This window comes from Mustela erminea, chromosome 11 (genome assembly GCF_009829155.1).
Source record: "Mustela erminea isolate mMusErm1 chromosome 11, mMusErm1.Pri, whole genome shotgun sequence".
NCBI lineage: Eukaryota > Metazoa > Chordata > Mammalia > Carnivora > Mustelidae > Mustela > Mustela erminea.
The window spans coordinates 17,314,689-17,336,312 of NC_045624.1; the positions used below are offsets into that span (position 1 = coordinate 17,314,689).

Below are 21,624 nucleotides of genomic sequence, written 5' to 3' on the forward strand. Positions count from 1 at the left end.
ATTTGTAAAATGCAGTAACTACCATTCAGTATTTATAATAAATGAGTATGAGGAATTGTTAAAAACACAATGTTAAATCAAAAAAAGCACACCGCACGTTGTTCCATAGTATGACAACATACCTATAAAGATTAACAACCTGTAAAACAAGGGATAGGTGAAATGAATGATGGGGATTAAGGAGTGCACATGGGATGAGCGTCACATGACGTATGGAAGGGCTCCATCACTATATTGTACTATATTGTACCCCTGAAACTAATATGCTTTGTCCACAGGAATTAAAAACTTAAAAAACAAAAAAAAAAAAAACTGTAAAACAACCCTTTTTAATGCCTGTGAATACACACATATGTAGTGGAGGCATAAAACATGAACGGCAGATTCAACAATGAATTCTTGACAAAGGTTATCTTTGGGAGGGAAGTAGGGGGCATGGGATCAGGGAGTTCCCAGCAGCCCCAACTGTACCTACCAGGGCAGAGTTCCTTAAAAAAAAAAATTCTGGAGCAAAGACGGTTAATTTAAAGATTTGATCAAATTAAGTATATGAGATAAGGCATCTGCATGTTTATTATATTGATTATATGTATGATTGAAGCCATACACAATTTTAAAAATTTGAATACATGACAAAAGCAATCGCTGAAAAGGTTTTTGGAAACATAAATTCTTGAAGCATCAACCCACAGATTATTCATTGCGATGGAGAGGTGTATCAAACACTACCTTAATTAAGTGAGCAAGCTTAAAATAATGGCACAAACTGATATATCTCCTGATAGGATATGCTGAAGGCACATCACCCATAGCATTGTAGTATTCTTGGGGCACCTGGGTGGCTCAGTGGGTTAGGCCTCTGCCTTCGGCTCTGCTCATGATCCCAGGATCCTGGAATCGAGCCCCACATCGGGCTGTCTGCTCAGCAGGGAGCCTGCTTCCCTTCTCCTCTCTCTCTGCCTACTTGTCATCTCTGTCAAAAAAAGAAATAAAATCTTTTAAAAAATAAAAAAGAATTGTAGTATTCTTGCCAAAAATGTTTAACCTGAATTAAAAAAGAAAACAAAACTGTGGGAACCTTTTCCAAAATAGCTTAAGTGTCAGGTTAAACACCTTCTCCCCTGAAAAGGGAAGGGAACCACTTCTGAATCAAGGGAAAATGAGAGAACTAAATGTAATGTGTGATTCTTGATTTAATTCTGGGTTAAAAAAAAATTTTTTTCTAAAAGTACATTTTGGGGGGCAACTGAATGTCTTAAGTGTGATAATGCTATTATGATTTGGAAAGATATACTTGCTGAAGTATTATGGATAAAGTGTCACAATGTCAATAACCTACTTTCAAACAGTTAAGGGAAAAAAACAGTATATATATACACATATAAAAAGATAAAGCAAATGTGCAAATGTTAACAGTTGGCAAAGCTAGGTTAAAGCTGTATATAGGTTCACTGTACTTTTCTTTCAACTCTTGTGAAGAGTTAACATTTTCTCAAAATAACCTGGGAAAATAGACAAATATTTAGAAAAGACTCAATTGTGTATAAACAGCTTTTATAGCTCAAATAAAGTATGGACATATATTTATGTAACACTATTTTATGAAAACTATAATAATAAAGGTACTCACCTCGGGACGCCTGGGTGGCTCAGTTGGTTGAGCAGCTGCCTTCGGCTCAGGTCATGATCCCAGCCTCCTGGGATTGAGTCCCACATCCGGCTCCTTGCTCGGCAGGGAGCCTGCTTCTCCCTCTGCCTCTGCCTGCCATTCTGTCTGCCTGTGCTCACTCTCTCCCCCTCTCTCTCTCTGATAAATAAATAAAAATCTTTAAAAAAAAAAAAAAAAAGTACTCACCTCTTTTGTCTAATCCCACCAAACAGATTAACTCAGTAAAAACAATGTTTTAAGACCTTCAGCTTATTTAGTAGTTTTTAGGACTAGACGAACCCTCCCTTTAAATGCTACACCTTTTTAAAATGCAAGTTCTGCAATGTTTTGATCCCCTTTGCTTTGCTGCAGAGCACAAGCCACACACCCAAAAGCCCCTCTCCACACCCCAGGTAACCATGCTGAGCCGGGCAGTGTGTCCTCTGTGGCCCCCTGTGGGAGCTTCTCCCTCCGGCTTTATTCTACAAAGCTACGATCCTTCCCGCCCTCCCTCAGCACACATTCTTCCCCAGTGTCCAAATTCTGATCCAGTCTGCTGGAGGTTTTGGAAGAAATGATGGGAAAACAAGAAAACAAGGTTTAGTAAATCTAAAAATCATTTTCAATTCAGCTTCACACTCACAAGGTTTACAAAATGCTTTGATTCTGTGCCCCGGGCTCCCTTCTGATCTTTTCTGGGCTCCTGCCCGTGTTCAGATGGTACAGTCGCCAGAGGCCTGACCGGGGGCAGCTACAGTCGCTCCTCCATGGTGGACCCACTTACTCACACATTCACACTCCCCTAAGACTTCTATTTGTTAGCGGCATGCCTTCCAGCTAAACACTAATGTTTCTAAGTGGTGGGCAGTAAATTAACTTCAAAATATAACAACGACAAGGCCCTTTTAAAAAGACGCTATGGAAATGTCAGAAAAAAAACTTTTTTAAAGAGCAACACTATAACTAAGTATAACTTTACTGCTACTACATGAGCCCAGTCTCTCCCATATATTAGGCTGAAATAATTGGTGGCTGGAAAGGGAAAAATTGACTTTGAGATGATGCAGTTACTTAAACATAAGTACAACTGGGCAAGAAGTAGAATGGTGATTGTATATGTTCTTTTGCTCTAATCGTAGCCATCATATTAATTACATGAGAAATATGGGCAGGTGATTAGTTTGTGAAATTTCTAATCATTTCTAAGGAAGAAATGCAAATCATTCCACTGTCATTTATATGCAGAAAAGAAAAAAAACAATTTTAGGAAGGAGAGGGCTTCATTTCTTGGGACTTTTCTATAACACATTCACAACACTGAGCACACTCTTTTGTCAAAGAGCATAGCTACAGTTTCTTGTCCACTCTAGCTCACGGAGTAACCCTGAATATCACAAAGGTGTAATGTAGACAACAAAGGGATAAAACAGTAGAATTTTCAGACTATGCCTTTAATATAACATTCAGAACTATATCCCTAGAAGAAAACCACCACTGTGGGAATTTTACTTGTTGGATTCCTATTAATGTTGATCGTTTTCTAGGTAAAATTTCAAAAGACTAACCATACATTTGTTTTGTTTCCTTTTTTTAAAAAGTATTTATTTTTTTCACCAGTGCAATTGGAAACAGGCAAAGAAATGTACAGAAAAGATGTTCATATATAAAGAAAGAAATAGTAAAATATTTTTTGGTCATAATTTAGAAACAAGCTAATCTATAAGAAGGGGACAGTTTTCCCCAATTCCTCTCTTCCCTAGAAGAGTATAAGCAGGTTCTCAGTTCCTGGATATCCTTAGCAGGCCTCGGATACGTCTGACAAGAGCTTGTATGAAACTATAGCGAGATCGAACTTTTGAGTATAATCCTTCAATGTCCAGAAGTTTCTTTTGTAGTGATTCTCCAAAAGCGTTGATAGCATCAGCCTGAAGCTAGAGGTAACACAGATGACATATCATTATTAAAATTACAGTCTCAAATGTTTCTTTAATTCTATATCTCTCAATTTATAGTATCTTTGAATTTTTGTAATGCGGTCCTTTCTCATGTAGCAAATTAACTAAATATTCACACTTCCATGCTAGAATTTACTGGTATAGAATTGTTTTTCCCTCTTTCTTATCTTGTAAAAATGTGTAAAATCTTAAATAGCAACAACTATGGATGCTGCTTTTGATATATGGGCATATACACTAAAACTTTTCCCCAAGGGCAATACAAGAAGCTATTAAGAGTGGATGCCTTTGAGGAAAGAAACAAAGGATAAATTGGAAAGAAGCTTTTTACTTTTATTTGATTTTTCAATTAAGAAAAAAAAAATTTACATGTGTTTATTTTCAAAATATATAAATAGAGGAAAGGAACCTGGTATACACTTTAGAATTCATGTATTTTAGAATGCATATATAGTTTTGGATGGATTTTATTGGTATTATACTGAAACACTAAAATTAAGTGTAAAATTAAATGACTCTATCTGCCTTAGATTTGCAGTAAAATCAAACCACAGAGTGAGGTGCTCGCTTCGGCAGCACATATACAAAGCACAGAGTGAGAAGATCATTTATTAATCCTGCATTTCTTCTAACTATAACAGAGCAGTCTAATGAAACAAACAGTCATTAATTCAACACGTATTTCCCAAACATCTTCTGGAAGAACTATTCTTTGGCTAACTCTGCCCATGGCCTCACTGAACACTGGCTTCCCTCAACAAGCCAAGCAAAACATGAATTACTATTATGCAGTCACTCCAAGGGCAGATGCAGCCAGGACGAGGACGAGAGCATGCTACGTATGACATCTGGTTAAGTATGGTCGGAAGGATGCTCTTTCCTGGATAAAGCCCAGTCTTTGGCTTCAAGAAAGGCAGTGACCAAGAAGGATTACAGAAGGCTAGAGGCTTTATCAGACCAGAGCTAGGGACACTCAGATGCCTAGCAGCAGATCTAGTTGTAATTCAGTTTATCTAATATCACATACCCTGCTAACTGTTTTGTTCCCAAGACTCTTATTAGGTTCATGTGAGGTTTTTAAATTAGCTGTTTTTGGAATGCTCTTCATCCATTCCGATATTACAGGTCAAGAGATTACTAAATACATAATACCATAATAATATAGTCTCCTGCAAAGGAATTTTTAATGGCTGCTCATACTCTCTCTATTAAATTATTTCCTGAAAAATTAAGTGCTAAGTTAGCCTTTGTGCCTAAGAAGTCCACAAAGTCAATCTAAAGAAATTGGGAGTTTTCTGATCACGACGCCTATTAATGACTGAATTCTCACTATGTTCCTTCCAGGCACTACTGCCCCAGGAGCCCCACATACGAAACCTCATTTTATCCTGACAAAACTCTCTGAGGCCGAACTATCATTCCCATTTCTTCAGTGAGGAAATGGAGGCTCAAAAGTTAAGTTGTTCGAAGTCCCATATTGTTAGGCAGCCAGGACGGAATTAAAATCAGGTCTTTGAACACAATCCTGAAAATCATTATCTTACCAACATACTAGGCTTTTCCTTTTTCCTTTCAAAACAGAAAGAGTATGTGGATAGAACCTCACCTGGTCTATGTCATGTTGGCTCACTCCAGTCAGCCCACCTCTAAAATCCAAGTTGGTTTCTGAAGTGAAGGAATCTGGCAATGAAAGACACAAACAAACCAGCTTTACAAGTATGTATCTACCATTTGGCAGAAGAACCTCAAGACCAGGGGACTCTGGAGCTGGCCAGCCCTTCACTGCGAGAAGCTAAAGACCGGCGTCTAAGATGTTCTTATGCTCCACACTATCTCCCATGAGCAGAAGTAAGGTACAAGAAACAGCTAAGTCTAATAACGAAGTAGCTCTCGATGGCCCAATCCACTCTTAGAAACCCGGAAACATAAAAAATAAATAAAAATGTCACTAGTTTTTCAAAGCACGGAAATCTATAGGTATGTATGCTTCACTAATCTTCAGAATAAAGTTTACCTTGTAGTCTTCTGCTTTTAAATAAGGTTCTGGAGGCAAACAAGGAATCTTGAGAGTCCGTGGGCGTGCAGTGTAACAAGTAGTACTCCAGATGGCGCCAAAGAATAAATAGGCAGGTCTCTATGATGACTACAGAGTGCTCAGACTAAAGGAAGATAATCTCATCAAACCAGTTTCTGAGGAGGAAAACAACGAGACCTCACTACTTCATGAGTGAAGACCCACTGCCTCGGTCTGAGAGAGAGGGGAAACGTTCCACTGAAGGTGTCCCCCCCAGAAAGCAGCAAGGTGTGTTGAGAGGAAGGAGGTGGGGACCAGGGGCTGCTGCACCAACAGAGTCCCCAGTGTCCCTGCCTTCAGTCCAGAATGACTGTATACATTATCAGGATTACTAGCTAACTCTAAAAGATAAGAAAAAAAATTTCAGTTTGGAAATAGGTCAGGCATTTACTGAGAAAAAAAATTATGTCCCTTCTCATACAGTTTTGATGCCCAAATAATTTGAGAATCAGCAAACAGTTCCTATATTTAAAGATTCTCTTAAAGGTCACCATTCAAATTCCCACTGTGATTTCCATTAAGGATACAAGAACAAAGGGAAAGCAGTTTGGCTCGATTGTTGATCAACTTCACCAAGCGCCGTCTTGCTAGAACATATTTCTGGGCAGTGGAGATCTTCTCAACACCAACAGGCATCACAGACTGACACAACTGAGGACCAGAAGCAAAAGCAGCATTAGCGAGAACATAAACTGTAACAAAAACTTCATGAAACTCTATAGATTGGGTCCCTATGACAGACAAGGCGAATAACATTCAAAGAAGTTTAAACATCCTTGCAGACAAGGGTTATTATCTAGTTAGGAAGCTGGTAACTTTAAAAAAACTGAGAGCCAAAGTAGTGGAATTCACAAATGCAGATTCATCTGCTGCTTTCTGGAAAAGGTCTTATCTCTGAAACTGACATTTCCAATCTGCTGATGGGCCGACCCACCCTGAATTTCCTGTCAAACTAAAACAAAACACAACAGTAGGTTTTTCAAGCTGCAGGTCTAACAGTGCCGTGGAGAATTTCTGTAACAGCTGTCATGTGTCTTCTGAAGAAAATGTAAAGCAGATTTCTACAGCATAAACTAAAATAGGCTCATCAACCCAGAACCGCCCTTCATCACACCTCTGCTCGGCATAAGCACCGTGGGCTGCCTCAAAATTCAGCTGTGGCTTTGACAGAAGGCACCCTGAAGTGCGGCTGGGGGAGCACCATGTCCTTGACGGGAAGGCTGCAGTCCCTCTGACAAGAACCGGCATTGCCCACAAGCTGCATGTGAGGGGGAAGGGCTGCCAGAAGTAAACCACCCAATTTCAGGGATTATCTGAACATCGTCACAGTTACTCCTGCCTCGAGACTCGCTAGCTGTGTGGCTCTGGGTAAGTCATTCAACCCTCCAGGACCACCATTTCCTCATCCGAGAAAGCAGGTGTAGTGACAGTCCTCAGTCCTCAGGGACTGAGATAGAACTTGCAGCTGGGGCCCGGCACATCGTCACCACCCACCACAGGTGCCCTGTCATCCTGGAGGAGTGGCAAGAGGGAGGAGCTCTGACTGCTCTGTAAAGTGACATGGAGTTTTTCAGGACAATTGGTGCAAACGAGGAATGGCAACATGGTTCCACCTCCAGACCACCACAGGCCACCAGGAAGCTTCGGCACGTGCCAAGGGATACCTGGCGTGGTTCAGCTGTGCCAAACGGGAAAGACAGCAGCTGCTCAGGAAGCAGACCTAGCAACTCAGCATCGTTAGCTACAGTAAATATCAGTGAGTGATTCTGGGTCACTGAGGGCAGGCAGTCAGGTCTGAGGTGCCATCCCATTTGTCTGAAAAATTCACCTGAAACCGAAGATGCTGAAGGCACAGAGACATACTTAAGGGATCACTTCTATTGAATAAGCCTTTGCGACAGAAACCCAAGTTTCTCAGCACAGATTTTAAAAGAGCATAAATTACCAAAGCTCTTCTTCACAAGCCAGCTGCCGTCCTACTGGAGGGCAGGTGGTGTTCCTGAACAGGTGTGACTTGCCTGTCTCCCATTCAAGTGTTCCCCTGCTTACCAGGCGTGGTACTCCTGTGAGGGACTCTTCTTCAGGCCACACAGAGCCATCATCTCAAACCCTTTCATCTCACTGCACACGTCATCTTTACGCACAAGTCAGACACCAGGACTGTGGCCCTATCAGGAAAAACAATGGCTTCTCAAAACTCTCCACAGCTCGTTATAAGATTCATACCTCTTTGATCTCATCTGGTGGAAGTTGCTCTACGTTCTGTAGTTTGTTGACACTCCGTCGATGACTGTCATAATAGCTGAAGAAATCATTAGCGCTCTGTTTCAGCAGGTAGACAATAATACCCAAACCAGGCAGGCGCCAGTACGGAATCACTGGAGCTTGAGTATCTAACAGAGTTGAAAAAAAAAAAAACCACAATGTTCCACCTATAAGACCTGTTTTAAATGAGGGATGGCCAGTAATTGAAGGGCATTTAAGCTATTATTAAAACCAACCCAAGACTACTGGTGCGTACTTCTTACAGTTCAGAAGAACGGCGAGCTACCATGATCAGGAGCTCCTATGCACAAAGCTGGAGCCTAAAGAATACAGCAATCTGGCTGGCGGACTCTGACAGAACTCTCCCTTTATGGGGGGGAAGACCTCTTTGAGAAATATGGCACACACCTTTGCATCCAGCTCCCCACCCACATCCCAAACACACACACATACGCGCACACACGTGCAAGCCGTACATACGAGTTGGAGTTTCCAGAGCCCAGGGGAAGAAATCCTGCCTCACCTACAGCCCTAGTTATATCGATTCACTTCTGGTCTGCACCTCTCTGGTTGCTGAATTCCCAGCTCACAGTCATTCTCCCAAGAGAAGGAGAACACTGAGATATTGAAAAAAATACAATTAAATTTAAACTTCAACAACTCTCTTACCACCATGAGTCCATTTGGGTAGGAAAACAAAATGTGCTACCTTTTACTCAACTAGCTTCTGATGAAGGTGCAAAGGAACCATGAGAAGTTGGGAAAGTAGTTCATGAAGGGGAGAAATGGACAGATTGGTGCAAACACAGCAATTTCCTCTTACAACTGAGTGACCCCTTGGGAAATACTTTAGTAATTTCAAGTACAATTTGGAGATAATCTTTGTTTAATGGCTCTAACTGCCAAGAATACTGTAGGAGAGATGTGCCTTTGTTTCCTTCCCCACTATCTCCCTTACCTTGGCTTCAAAGTCACATTCCATAGGTCTTCATGAGGAGAGGAAGAGAGAGAACAGTTTCTTGTCAGTGGATGCTGCCACCAACCAGGACACCCTAGACTCATCTAAGTTGCCGGGTTTCCCTTTCCCATCTTCAGTGAAGATGTGACAGTCTCTACAATATAGGGCCTTCTCCTAGGGACCCTGGTGCCCAGGCAACATTTAAATGATACCTACTCTGGTAGGAAAACATCCAAAAAGAGAATGGTCTAATGCTGACAGGAGTACTTCAAAGCCTATCAGGAGTTCTCACATACTGACATGCTCATAGCTAGAAAATATTAAGGTGTGCAGAAGCCAGCAGACTTAAACAGCAGATGAGGACGGCTCCCGACAAAGCTGACTACAGAAACAGATTCTGCAGGAAAGAGCGTGAGGTCCAGGCAGCAGAAGTGCTACAGGAGAGCGCCCTCAACCACAAGTAATAGCACATATGCTAAATAGTAACAGTGACGACCCGCAGGAATGAAAATAATTCTACGTCACACTTAGGCAGTGCTAAGGGCCAGACACTGCTCTAAAGCACTTCACATTTGAGTAACATGATAATCCTTCCAGTAATTCACTGAAGAGCCTGCTGTTACTCCCATTTTACAGATGAGGAGGGTGAGGCACAAAGAGACTAAGTTGCTTTTCTAAAGTCCTATCAACAGTCGCTCACAGAACGGGGACTCGAATCTAGGCAGCTCGTCATGAGTCTATGTTCTTCTCCGCTAGGTTAGACCGCCCTCTACAACTGAATGTTCTTGAACCTACCAAACACCTATGCACTCCTGTGTCTACAACTGGCAAAGGTAAGTAGGCTTTTTAAATCTTTAAAAAGTCTGAGGAAAAATGAAGACCAATATGTAAGGCTTCATAAAGTTCATCAAGTATTAAAGATCTAAGAATGACTTCGTATGTGAAAGACTGGCTCAAAGTGGGAAGAAACCGAATGAACTGTTAATAATTACTACTGATACATTATTAGCATATAATTAATGTTTTTGAAGAATAGATAACAAAACTACAATTTCATTTGAAAATGTTAGAGGTTAAATTTGTTTTAAAATGTTGTAAGATTCAAGGGAGAAGAAAAGGGCCTCCTTCGACACTTTATAATGGAGTCACACAAACAGTTTTCGGCACCATTTACACGAGACAGTGGTTATAAGCTGTTAAGCTAATATGTTTTTCATAACATCATTCTGTTAAATATTTTATGTGATTAAGTAATTTTCAGAGAAAATAAGATCTTAAAGAAGATGAAAATGTGACAAAATGATGTTCAGAAACCTCACACAAAAAGCTTCTGGAAATGAGTAGCAGTGCGTTCCATTACCAAGAACCACTAAGATCCGAATGGGCTTTGTCTTCTGAGTCTCCCACGGGATAACAGCTTTCATCAGCCCATAGCCGTCACTTTCCAGATCTCGTCTATTATGTCCTTAGGAAGTCATAGACTATGTCATCTACATTTACTTAGCATCTACTTAGCACCTACATTTTACTTTGCTCTGGTATAGAAAGTTGGGGCTATACTACAGAACCCAATTTAGACACTGCATTCAGCTCAACATGATTTCACACATAAACCGTCTGTTACATTTGTACATTTCTCACCCAGCTAGCTTACTCACCAATCTTAGAGCCTTTCTTTGGGGTCTCAAATACTATTCAAAACCATACTCTCCCCACAAAGCTTTTCTAAACTTATCCTCAGAAAATCTTGACTTTCTGTCCTCTCGGGCTCTCTAGCTTATGCATGGGACTGACAACACTACCGCCTTACTGAGCCTTCTTAAAGTCATTTACAAATTTTCCCACTAATTACATATAAAGAAAAAAACCTGTGTCTCACTGGAGCCAACTAGATTTTGTCTTAATTACAGAATACAGAAATACAGAAAAAATACAGAATACAGAAGAAAACTTAATCCTCAAATACATAAAGAAAGAAACAGGCTCACCTTGCCGGGGTCCATCTCTGTTAATGGTTTCTGACAGGCTGGGGGTGAAGAGACACACAGCATGTTGAAATGTGGGGGAGATCTGTAGCATGAGTGACTGGCAATATTCCATGACATTGGCACAGATCTACGAAGGAAGAGTAACAGTAACAAAAATATTAGTTCTCCAAATGCCCAAATATCATCGAACTCCAGATTTGGAGGAGAACAAAGTTACTGATCATTTTGTAAAATTATAACAAAGTTCTAAATCAATTTGCAAAATTACTCCCATCTACCTGTTATTTTGCTTCTGAAAACACACAAATGTTCAAGAACAGATACACGATGCCCACCCGACTTTCTTACCTGCTGCATGGCCAGTTCGAGCTCATCTTTCTTGCTCACTCGATCTCCCTCCACATTATCATCTTGAAATTTAAACTGACGCAGTCTGTCAGATCCCCCAAAGCGGCTTAGAAGTCCTAAACACTGGCGCTGAGAAAGAGAAAGAGATTTTATTCATATATAATGGGGTATGTCTAAAATTAGTGACCTCTCTTTGAGGGATATAAAAAAGAAAAACTCATCAGGGAGTAAAAATTGCTCTTTAAGGAGTCTGATTTCTTACTTCCAACTGAGGCGACTGAAGTTAGCCCTATTAAAATTAGCCTTTTTGCAACTGCCATTTGCTCGGCAGTCAACTTATTCACACCATTTTTTTTTTTAGCAGTTAATCCCCATTACACCATAAGCATTAGCCAAAGAATATTCTGTTATCACACAAGTAATTCCTTCGTAGATACCCATTAAATGAACACAAGTTGATAAACAATGAGAAGGAAAATGAGATGGCAAATAGACGACACTTTGTCACAAGCACGTCCATGACCCTTTTGTCTAAGAAGGCTCAAGTTTTTTTTTGTTTGTTTGTTTTTTTAAAGATTTTTTATTTTATTTATTTGACAGAAAGACATCACAAGTAGGCAGAGAGGCAGGCAGAGAGAGAGAGAGGCGGAAGCAGGCTCCCTGCTGAGGAGAGAGCCCGATGCGGGACTCGATCCCAGGACCCTGAGATCATGACCTGAGCCAAAGGCAGCGGCCTAACCCACTGAGCCACCCAGGCGCCCAAGAAGGCTCAAGTTTAAAGGCTGCTTCTCCTAGGGCCACTTCTGGGGACTTCATAAGACGGTGGGAATCTGCCACAGGGAGCCTTGGCAGATAAAATGAAAATGTCATCTGCTTGAAATGTTGGTACATTTCACCTGACAACGTAATTTTTCCTAAGGTTCTTGGAAGGAAAGTATAAGCTTTTCACAATTGGTAACCAACAGGTTACTCAACCTCCACAAACCTCAATGCTCACATTCCCAGGGCGCAAACAGCGATTCCTACTCTAAGAGATTGTGGTCAGGATTATCTGAGACAATGAATGAATCGTATTTACACTTGTATACAGTGCTCTGCACATAGTAAGGGAACAACAAAAACATGTTTTGTACTTTAAAATCTGGTATCTCGGGGCGCCTGGGTGGCTCAGTGGGTTAAAGCCTCTGCCTTCAGCTCAGTGATCCTAGGGTCCTGGGATCGAGCCCCAAGTGGGGCTCTCTGCTCAGCAGGGGGCCTGCTTCCTCCTCTCTCTCTGCCTGCCTCTCTGCCTACTTGTGATCTCTGTCTGTCAAATAAATAAATAAAATCTTTTAAAAAATTGAAAAAAAACTGGTATCTCACACACACACCCATTTACACAGACATACACAGATATATACTAGCCTACATAAACTATGTTAGGTTACATAGTAAGACTGGATAAGGCAAAACATATTAAAAAGATAATATAAATTTATTTTGCCAAAATATTTGCCAAAACAGATGCACTAACACATTTCTAGAGGTCACCTTATAAAATATCCTTTAAAAATATCTTTTTCTCCCTACAAACAAAAAAAAAATTAGAAGACAAAAAAAAGATAGGAAAAAAAAGCAGAGTATTTGGGTTTTGCTGGTGAGAGTGCAACCCTTTTCAGAATTTGGTAATGGCTCAACATGTCCTGTATGTGTATCCTTGGACCCAGCGAGACCAGTTAAGTTTATCTAATCTATAGCTCAAAAATTTGTACACAAAAATGCTGACAGCAACTGTTTTCTTTTAGAAACCTGAAAAAACAGTTCACGAAAAGAGAACTGGTCAAGAAAATTAACGTATCAAAAACAATGAAATATAAATTCTAATATATAAATACAATTATTCTGAAGCCAATCAAAAGTGAAGCTATTCAGATCAAAGCAGGCCAAGAGGCTCCCACAAAGACAATACATATTTAGTTGACAATATGTTCAAATATATTAAAGGGAGATTACATAACTGGAAGACAGCCTGTGAATAAATTAGAACTAACTATATAAAAACCAAGCAAATAGGGTCGCTGGAGTGGCTCAATCAGTTAAGTATCTGCCTTCAGCTCAGGTCATGATCCCAGGGTCCTGGGATGGAGCCCGCATCATCAGGCTCCCTGCTCGGTAGGGAGTCTGCTTCTGCTGTTCCCCCTGCTTGTGCGTGCATGCTCTCTCTTTCTCTCTCTGTCAAATAAGTAAATAAAATCTTTAAAAAAATAAAAGCCAAGAAAACAAACAAACAAAAAAACCCAACTACTCACTCTAGGGAAATTATAATGTTGCACTTAAAAAGTAAACATGGGTGGGGCGCCTGGGTGGCTCAGTGGGTTAAGCCACTGCCTTCGGCTCAGGTCATGATCTCAGGGTCCTGGGATCGAGTCCCGCATCGGGCTCTCTGCTCAGCAGGGAGCCTGCTTCCCTATCTCTCTCTCTCTCTCTGGCTGCCTCTCCATCTACTTGTGATTTCTCTCTGTCAAATTAATTAAAAAAAAAAAAAAAAAAAAAAAAAAAAAGAAAAAGTAAACATGGGTGATAACCCATTCTTTTTTTTTTTAAGATTTATTTATTTATTTATTTGACAGAGATTGCAAGTAGGCAGAGAGGCAGGCAGAGAGAGCGGAGGAAGCAGGCTCCCTGCCGAGCAGAGAGCCTATGCGGGGCTCGATTCCAGGACCCTGGGATCATAACCCAAGCTAAAGGGAGAGGCTTTAACCCACTGAGCCACCCAGGCGCCACTTACCACCCATTCTTAATCATAAATGACAAGTGCTGATCTAATTAAAATTATGATATAATTATGTTGCGTTTCAGTGGGGGTGGGGGGACAGTGTTGTGAGAAACGTCCATATTATACAGTGGAAGAAAAGGACAAAAGGGATCTAAGGTCTCATCCTCCTCAATGGAAAATCAACAGATGATTCCTAAAATTGGAAAATAAACACATTATTTTGATACACCACAAAATCAATTAAAACCCATCAAGAGGGTTTGCCCAAATCCAGGAAGCAGAACAGGGAGGATGGATGAGAGGACTGCTGTATTTTACTGTAAGTCTTTTAGGAATTACTCTTTAAAGAAGTCAGAATCAGTTACCTGGAATCTTCCAATATGTCCCTGTAGCTCCATTAGAGATCCTTCATTTACATCAACATCAAGTTCATTTAATATACCTATAAAATTTGGAATGCTTTAAAATACAGTTTTATAAGCAACAAAATAAAAACATTAAAAGACCGGGAAGAGAGGTTCTAGCATTTCATATTCCCTATGTATAAGAACAGACAGAGACCTGCCATGAAGGAGCTCTGGGAAATACAACTTCACAAAGACTGGAAGTTCACCACTTGTTCATTTATATGCAACTTAAATCTAGATTGAATTCATAATTTTAAAAGGTACTTTTTAAAGGTTTTGGCATAAATTTCACTTTTTATTTATAACCACAAAAGTTAAAATTTTCTAAACTCAGCAGTAAATTACTTTGTCATGAAAGAGTTTAGGATATAAAACGCTGATAATGAAATACATTTCCTTTTTCATTTAACTCTCCTAGGTACTGTATCATTTAATTTTTTTCATTTCCCTTAAAGAAAGTACAGTTTGCATATACATAAAAAAGTTCCCATTCAGCTTCTGTTTAGACTTACTACAAAATTCTTAAATCAGAGTGATCAACCTCTCATAGGAAAAAAACTATGAGGAAAAAAAAAAGCTATCAGGAAAAATCCCTTTATTTCTATCGAGGCCTCCGAGCAAACCCACACTGGCTTCTTCTTTGTTGAGGATCTCTGCTTCTCTGCTGAGGATCACCTGCACCTGTCTCAGTCACCCTAACTTTCTGTTTGCACAATCTCTTTAAGTCAGGCCTAACTTCCAAGCATCCACTCCAGAGTATATAACCCAGAACCTTATCCTTTGCTACTCACGATGATAAGACCTCCTCTTTCTAGATTTTTCAGCCCATGACCTCACCCAAACCTACAGAAAATACACACGCCGGCTCGCAATACCTCACCTGTGCCTCATTCTCTGTCCCTTTCTGCCTCTACCTCCTCCGCGAGTCTGCTCCCAGAATCCCCTTCTTTCCCAGCTTACCAAAATCTAGCCTGCCACAGAGGATTTTTCCTCACTATTTGAAAATATGTCCAGCTCTCCTTTGTACTCCAAAACAAAACAAAGACAAGCAAAATCCTCGTTAATATAAAATTCTTGAAATATTTTTGCCACATTTGCTGCTTACAACTTTAAGCCCTTCTCTTCCCATCCCACCCCTTGAAAGCTGGATTGTGTATCTAACCCTGTCATGGAATGCAGGCTTTTTTCTCTTTGTCCTCAAACTTTCTGATCTCTGCAGCATGTGTTGCTATTCCCCAGTTCTTTTTTTCCACCTGCTGCCTCTGTTTAAAAAGACTACTTAGGGCGCCTGGCTGGCTCAGTCAGTGGAGCACGCAACTCTTGATCTTGAGGTTGTGAGTTCAAGCCCCACACTCGGTATAGAGATTACTTAAAAGTCAAATCTTAGGGGCGCCTGCCTGGGTGGCTCAGTGGGTTAAAGCCTCTGCCTTCGGCTCAGGCCATAATCTCAGGGTCCTGGGATCAAGCCCCGCATCAGGCTCTCTGCTCAGTGGGGAGCCTGCTTCCTCTCACTTTCTGCCTGCCTCTCTGCCTTACTTGTCATCTCGGCTGTCAAATGAATAAATAAACTCTTAAAAAAAAAAAAATCAAATCTTAGGGCACTTGGGTGGCTCAGTCGGTTAAATGTCTGCCTTCCATTCAGGTCATGACCCTGAGTCCCAGGATCAAGTCCCACATCATGCTCCCCACTTGGTGGGTAGCCTCCTTCTCCCTCTGACCCTCCCCGCTCTGGTGCTCTCGCTCTCAAATAAAGTCTTTTAAAAAAATAAGTAAAAATGAAATAAAATAAAAATCTTAAAAAAAAAAAAAAGACTACCAATTCTCAGTTTCCATAAGACCCTTCTACTAAACATCAGTTGAGTCCTCTATGTGCCGTTTGTATCAGTCTCTACTCCAAAACACTTTCTAGAATATTTGTGGGTCATAGAAAAAAATTAACCTGCTGACAAGTATTTGAGGAGGTATGACACACCCAGGATAAGGGGACAGTTATAAATGGGCTTATAATTTAATGGGAGCATTTAAGATAAAAAATATATATAGCAAAATTATGGGAGAATACAAAATAATACATCAAGGGTTAAACTGCAGTATAGGGTTGATAGGAGTTAAAATTGTTAAAAGTTTGTTGAAAAAAATTTGGGAGGGTATTTGGCATTATCTTCAAAAAAGTTTTAAGCATATATATTTTCAGACCAAACATTATCGAAATTTATCAAGCCTACCACCTCAAATCTACAAAAACACATATGTGTACAAAGACACACACACAGTTATTAAATGCCACACTTCTGGAAATTAAAAAAAAGACTGGCAACAGTCAACATGTTACAGGGATATGCTTAAACAATAAAGATCTGATTAGCTCTCATAACTGGAGAATCATGCAGCCAATTTTTAAAAATGAGGTAGGAACTCTATGTGATGATGAGAAAAGATCTGGAAAAAAGTTACACAGCAGTGTGTATAGTATGATTTCATTTGTGTAGGGAGGTGACAGTTTTATACCATATGCATAGAAATGTCTAGAAAAATAAATTGATTACTGATTCCTTTTAGAGAACAGGAACTGCCAGTCATGGTACTTTCACTCTACTTTTATTTTGTTTGAATTTATCATCAGCATGTTAAAAAAAAAAAACCTGCTTTTCCAAATACAATCTTAATACCCTAACAGGGTCAAATGATGCTAGTAAGCAAAATACAAAAATTTTAGGCATTTAAAAAAATTAATGACAGGAGACTTCATGAATAAAACGATCTTACCAGAGGATATGATAAATTCTCTCTATCCTATCTCAGCACTTTTGGTGCTGAATGAAGTAGCATCATAGAATGAAGCAGCATCATAGAATGTCCCTTCTGTTGGGGCACCTGGGTGGCTCAGTCAGTTAAGTGTCTGCCTTTGGCTCAGGTCATGATCCCAGGATCCTGGGATCAAGTCCCGCATCAGGCTGCCTGCTCAGCGAGGAATCTGCTTCTCCCTCTCTACCTCTCCCTCCTGCTCTCTCTCTCTCTCTCTCTCAAATAAATAAAATGTAAAAAAAAAAAATAAAGAATGTCTCCCCTGTCATCAACCTACAAAATGAATGAAATTCGCCAAAAAGGGGGTGGCGGTGGGGGGACTTATGCCGTAAACACTAAAAAATGGTGATGGCAAAGGACAAAAATAAGAGAAAATTCTGGTGAAGTAAGTAGCATTATTCAGCTTCATGACCCTTATTCCACTCCTCAGATGCAGTGAAGGAAAGAAGATAAACCAAAAACTCTTGCAAATTCTTATGAAGACTCTTCAGTTTGCAGAGAAATCTTTTAGAGTAATTAGGCAAGGCCTAGAGAAATCAAGGGAAACCCGTTAGGAGAAGAACCATTACAAAGCACCGTGGGACCTCAGCAGAGGTAAAGGTAAGAAGGATGACCTGACTGGTTTCATCTGAAGACACTGGGATGATCTGGGGAAATGAGCCTAACAAACACATAGGACTGAGATACACCACGACTGCGAGGAGTCGAAGCTGCACTCTCATCCGAATAAGCAGGGGCTCCTAGTGCTTCCCCAGGCACCGCACTCCGCCCTGCCAAACACTCTTTCTCTCCCAGTACAAAAGGGCCCAAGCACCGATACCCCATGGAGAGAAAAACATATTGGGGTTGTGGCGAGCAGAATCACGGGCTGGCCTCGGACTTGGCAGCAGGTTAAAAATGGAGGTAGTGTAGCCTACGAGTTCACTGCACGGGCTCAGAAGCCATACTGGCTGGGAAACCACACCACCAGTATTATCCATGTAACTTTGGACAAGGCAACCTCTCTGTGCCTCTCTGTGCCAGGTACCCCAAAACTAAATAGCTTTCTTAAACTGCACGTAAGAGGTAATCTTGTTCTTGTTAGTTGTAAAATGTAGAAAATAAGGCACGTTCTCATAAGTTCTTGTTCTCTTAAGTTGTAAAACATAGAAAATAATCTCGTCAGGCCGTTGTGAGGAATAAATAAATATACTAAATGTTTAAAATAAGTACTTGGCACATTATGCTTAGTAAATAAGAGCTACAAGATCTGAGGTAAATAAAATCATAATCAGCCATGCCATCATTCATGAATAAAGGCAACTTTTAGACATTCATCAACATTAGAGTATTTAGGGAGCATAATATACTTTTCCTTGGGAAAAGGGACCTCAGTACAAATTAAAAATACCAAGAGATAGGGACGCCTGTGTGGCTCAGCTGGTTAAGCGTTCGACTCAGGGTCCTGAGATCTAGCCCAGGCACTGGGCTCCAGCACCAGCTCCGTGCTTAGTGCAGTCACCTTGCCCCTCCCCCTGCTCACAAGCACTCCCTTCCTCTCCCTAGCTCTAATTCTTTCTCCAATAAATAAAATCTTTAACAAAAAACAAAACAAAACAAAAAAAGAGCTAATAGCTCTTATGCTCTCAGAGTGAAGAAACACTTGTCTGGAATTCAGCAATGTTTTCAGAGTCTCTTCAATTAATTCTTTAATCAGTTAAGTTCATGTAAAAATAAATAGTTTCTTGTTTTTTAAAGATTTTATGTATTTATCTGACAGCAAGAGAGAGAGAGCCTGACCTGGGGCTCAATCCCAGGACCTCAGGACCACGACCTAAGCTGAATGCAAATGCTTAACGACTGAGCCACCCAGGCACCCCAAAACTAAATAGCTTTCTTAAACTGCACATAAGAGGTAATCTTGTTCTCATAAGTCACCTCAGGATGTCCCTGTCTCTCCTGTACGTGCATAATCAAAAAACAATGTCTGAGAAGCCACTCACCAAATGTTAACATGTGGTGATTCTGTGCTTGCTTCAGCAGCACAAGGATTGAAAAAAAACACTTGCAAATTTCCAGGCAGTGAGGTTTTGAGTATTAATTATTTTCTTTAACTTTCTGAATTTTTTGGTATGATCATATATCATCTTATACATATAAACTTACTAATTAAAAAAGAAAAAGAGGCTGGGCGCCTGGGTGACTCGGTTGAGCAACTGCCTTCGGCTCAGGTCATGATCCCAGACTTCCAGGATCAAGTCCTGCATCGGGCTCCACCCTCCTTGGGGAGTCTGCTTCTCCCTCCGACCTTCTCTCTCATGCTCTCTCTCACTCATTCTTCCTCAAATAAATAAATAAAATCTTTAAAAAAAAAAAAAAAAAAGGCAGTTAACTCCGTTAGTACCAATTTCAATAAGTCCTATGTACTGCAAAGCCATAAAAACCTCATTCTATGAAGTGTACATCAGTCTGTAGAGAATTATTCAAAGTCCGTTCAACATACTCAACTCACCAGGAAGGGCTGCTTTACTTATAATTCCTGTCAGCAGAGCCAGTTCCTGCAAGGAGCCGGCGCTCACGTCCTGACAGCGCAGGATCGCTTGGATGGTATCCGAATGGGAAATGAGAAACTGCAGCACCTGAGCCGGGCCAAGGGAGGAGAAACAGAAAAAAGGGAGGTCAAGACAAGCACATTTTTTCTACATCTGTAATTCATCTTTTTAATAAAGCCAAAGCACCAAATGTGATGTCATGAATCACAGTGAACGTAATATAAGTGACTGTCTTCTGCATTTATTGTTTATTTCCTCAAGAAGCAAACATTTACCTAAAATGCAAAAGAAAACCAAAGATGATTTCAGCTTTTAGAAATTACTGTACTCAGAGGCTAGGGTAGAAAAGTATAATATAACTTACAACTACTTCATGAAAACTATTACTTGACCCTTATTTTGTTTATTTTTATCTAAATGGAACTAGAATAGGAATTTAGAATGAGTGGGGATAAAAATCCCTGAATTTAAGTTGCTCTATGAAAATCTGACTAGCCTGACATGGAAACAATCACATAAAAGCTTCTGTTAAATTCTCCTTTTGATATAATACAAATACGATAAAAATCCTGACCTCTAAACTCTGCCCTTCCACTGTGGCATTTTCAAGTGAACTCTCATGGAGGAATCCAATTATTTTTACATGTAGTGTCTTCTCAACTAGATCATAAATGCCTTGAAGGCTGAACTATGTTAAAACAAGCCAAACATCTGAATCACTCGGGAACTGTGCCCCCTTATATTTTTTATTCAGATTCCTGGCCTTAGCCTGTAACTACTGGATATAGAACTCTGCAATCTTTTTTTTTTTTTTTTTTTTTTTTTTAATGAGGGTTCCATGCTGGGTCCCAATGTGGGGCTTGAACTCACAACAGTGAGATCAAGACCAGAGCTGAGATCAAGAGTTGGATGCTTAGAGAAAGGGGAACCCTCCTACATTGTTGGTGGGAATGCAGGCTGGTGCAGCCACTCTGGAAAACAGTGTAGAGGTTCCTCAAAAAGTCGAAAATAGAGCTACCCTAGGACCCAGCAATCTCACTACTGGGTATTTACCCCAAAGACACAAATGTATTGATCCAAAGGGGCACGTGCACCGGAATGTTTATAGCAGCAGTGTCCACAATAGCCAAACTATGGAAGGAACCTAGATGTCCATCAACAGATGAATGGATAAAGATGTGGTGTATATATATAATGGCATACTATGCAGCCATCAAAAAACCGAAATCTTGCCATTTGCAACAACATGGATGGAACTAGAGGGTATTAATGCTAAGTGAAGTAAGTCAATCAGAGAAAGACAATTATCATATGATCTCTCTGATAGGAGGAATTTGAGAGGCAGGGCAGGGGGTCATGTGGGGAAGGGAGGGAAAAAAATAAAACAAAATGAGATCGGGAGAAAGACAAACCATTAAGAGACTCTTAATCTCATGAAACCAACTGAAGGTTGCTAGGGGGTGGTGGGATAGGGATAGGGTGGCTGGGTTATGGACACTGGGGAGGGTATATGCTACAGTAAGTGCTGTGAAGTGTGTAAGCCTGATGATTCACAGACCTGTACCCCTGAAGCAAATAATACATTATATGTTAATTAAAAAAAAAAAAAAAGTTGGACACTTAACTGACTGGGCCACCCAGACACTCCTCAGTAATTTCTATTTTTAAAACAAGCTCCTCAGGGGATTCTGCCACAGCCAGTACAAGAGTGCTATTAGAGAATCTTGTATCATCAGAATGTCCCACTTCTAATTAAAAAAAAAAATCTTAATCTCAATAAAGGAGAAGACAAGGAAAGTCTTTTGAGTTTTAAAGAACTGACTCCAAGGCCACATACGGAAGTGGCAGGACGTACTAAAGCAGCATAAAACAAGGGGCCATGCTAGAAAG

The 21,624-nt window shown here is 40.3% G+C and overlaps 1 protein-coding gene across 3 annotated transcripts in view; it reads right to left on the minus strand.

Moving 5' to 3' along the window:
- Positions 1–3,228: 3,228 nt before the first annotated feature.
- NUP205 (nucleoporin 205) overlaps positions 3,229–21,624 on the minus strand; it is an 84,981-nt gene continuing 66,585 nt past the window's right edge. For all 3 annotated transcript variants that reach the window (XM_032304199.1, XM_032304201.1, XM_032304200.1), the window contains 9 exons: positions 19,695–19,821; positions 14,357–14,433; positions 11,237–11,365; positions 10,889–11,015; positions 7,904–8,070; positions 6,205–6,328; positions 5,618–5,746; positions 5,210–5,283; positions 3,229–3,579 (listed from right to left, as the gene is read on the minus strand). In XM_032304199.1, the coding sequence (XP_032160090.1) occupies positions 3,427–3,579; positions 5,210–5,283; positions 5,618–5,746; positions 6,205–6,328; positions 7,904–8,070; positions 10,889–11,015; positions 11,237–11,365; positions 14,357–14,433; positions 19,695–19,821 (1,107 nt within the window). In that variant the 3' untranslated portion in view covers positions 3,229–3,426. The remainder of the gene's footprint in view (positions 3,580–5,209; positions 5,284–5,617; positions 5,747–6,204; positions 6,329–7,903; positions 8,071–10,888; positions 11,016–11,236; positions 11,366–14,356; positions 14,434–19,694; positions 19,822–21,624) is intronic.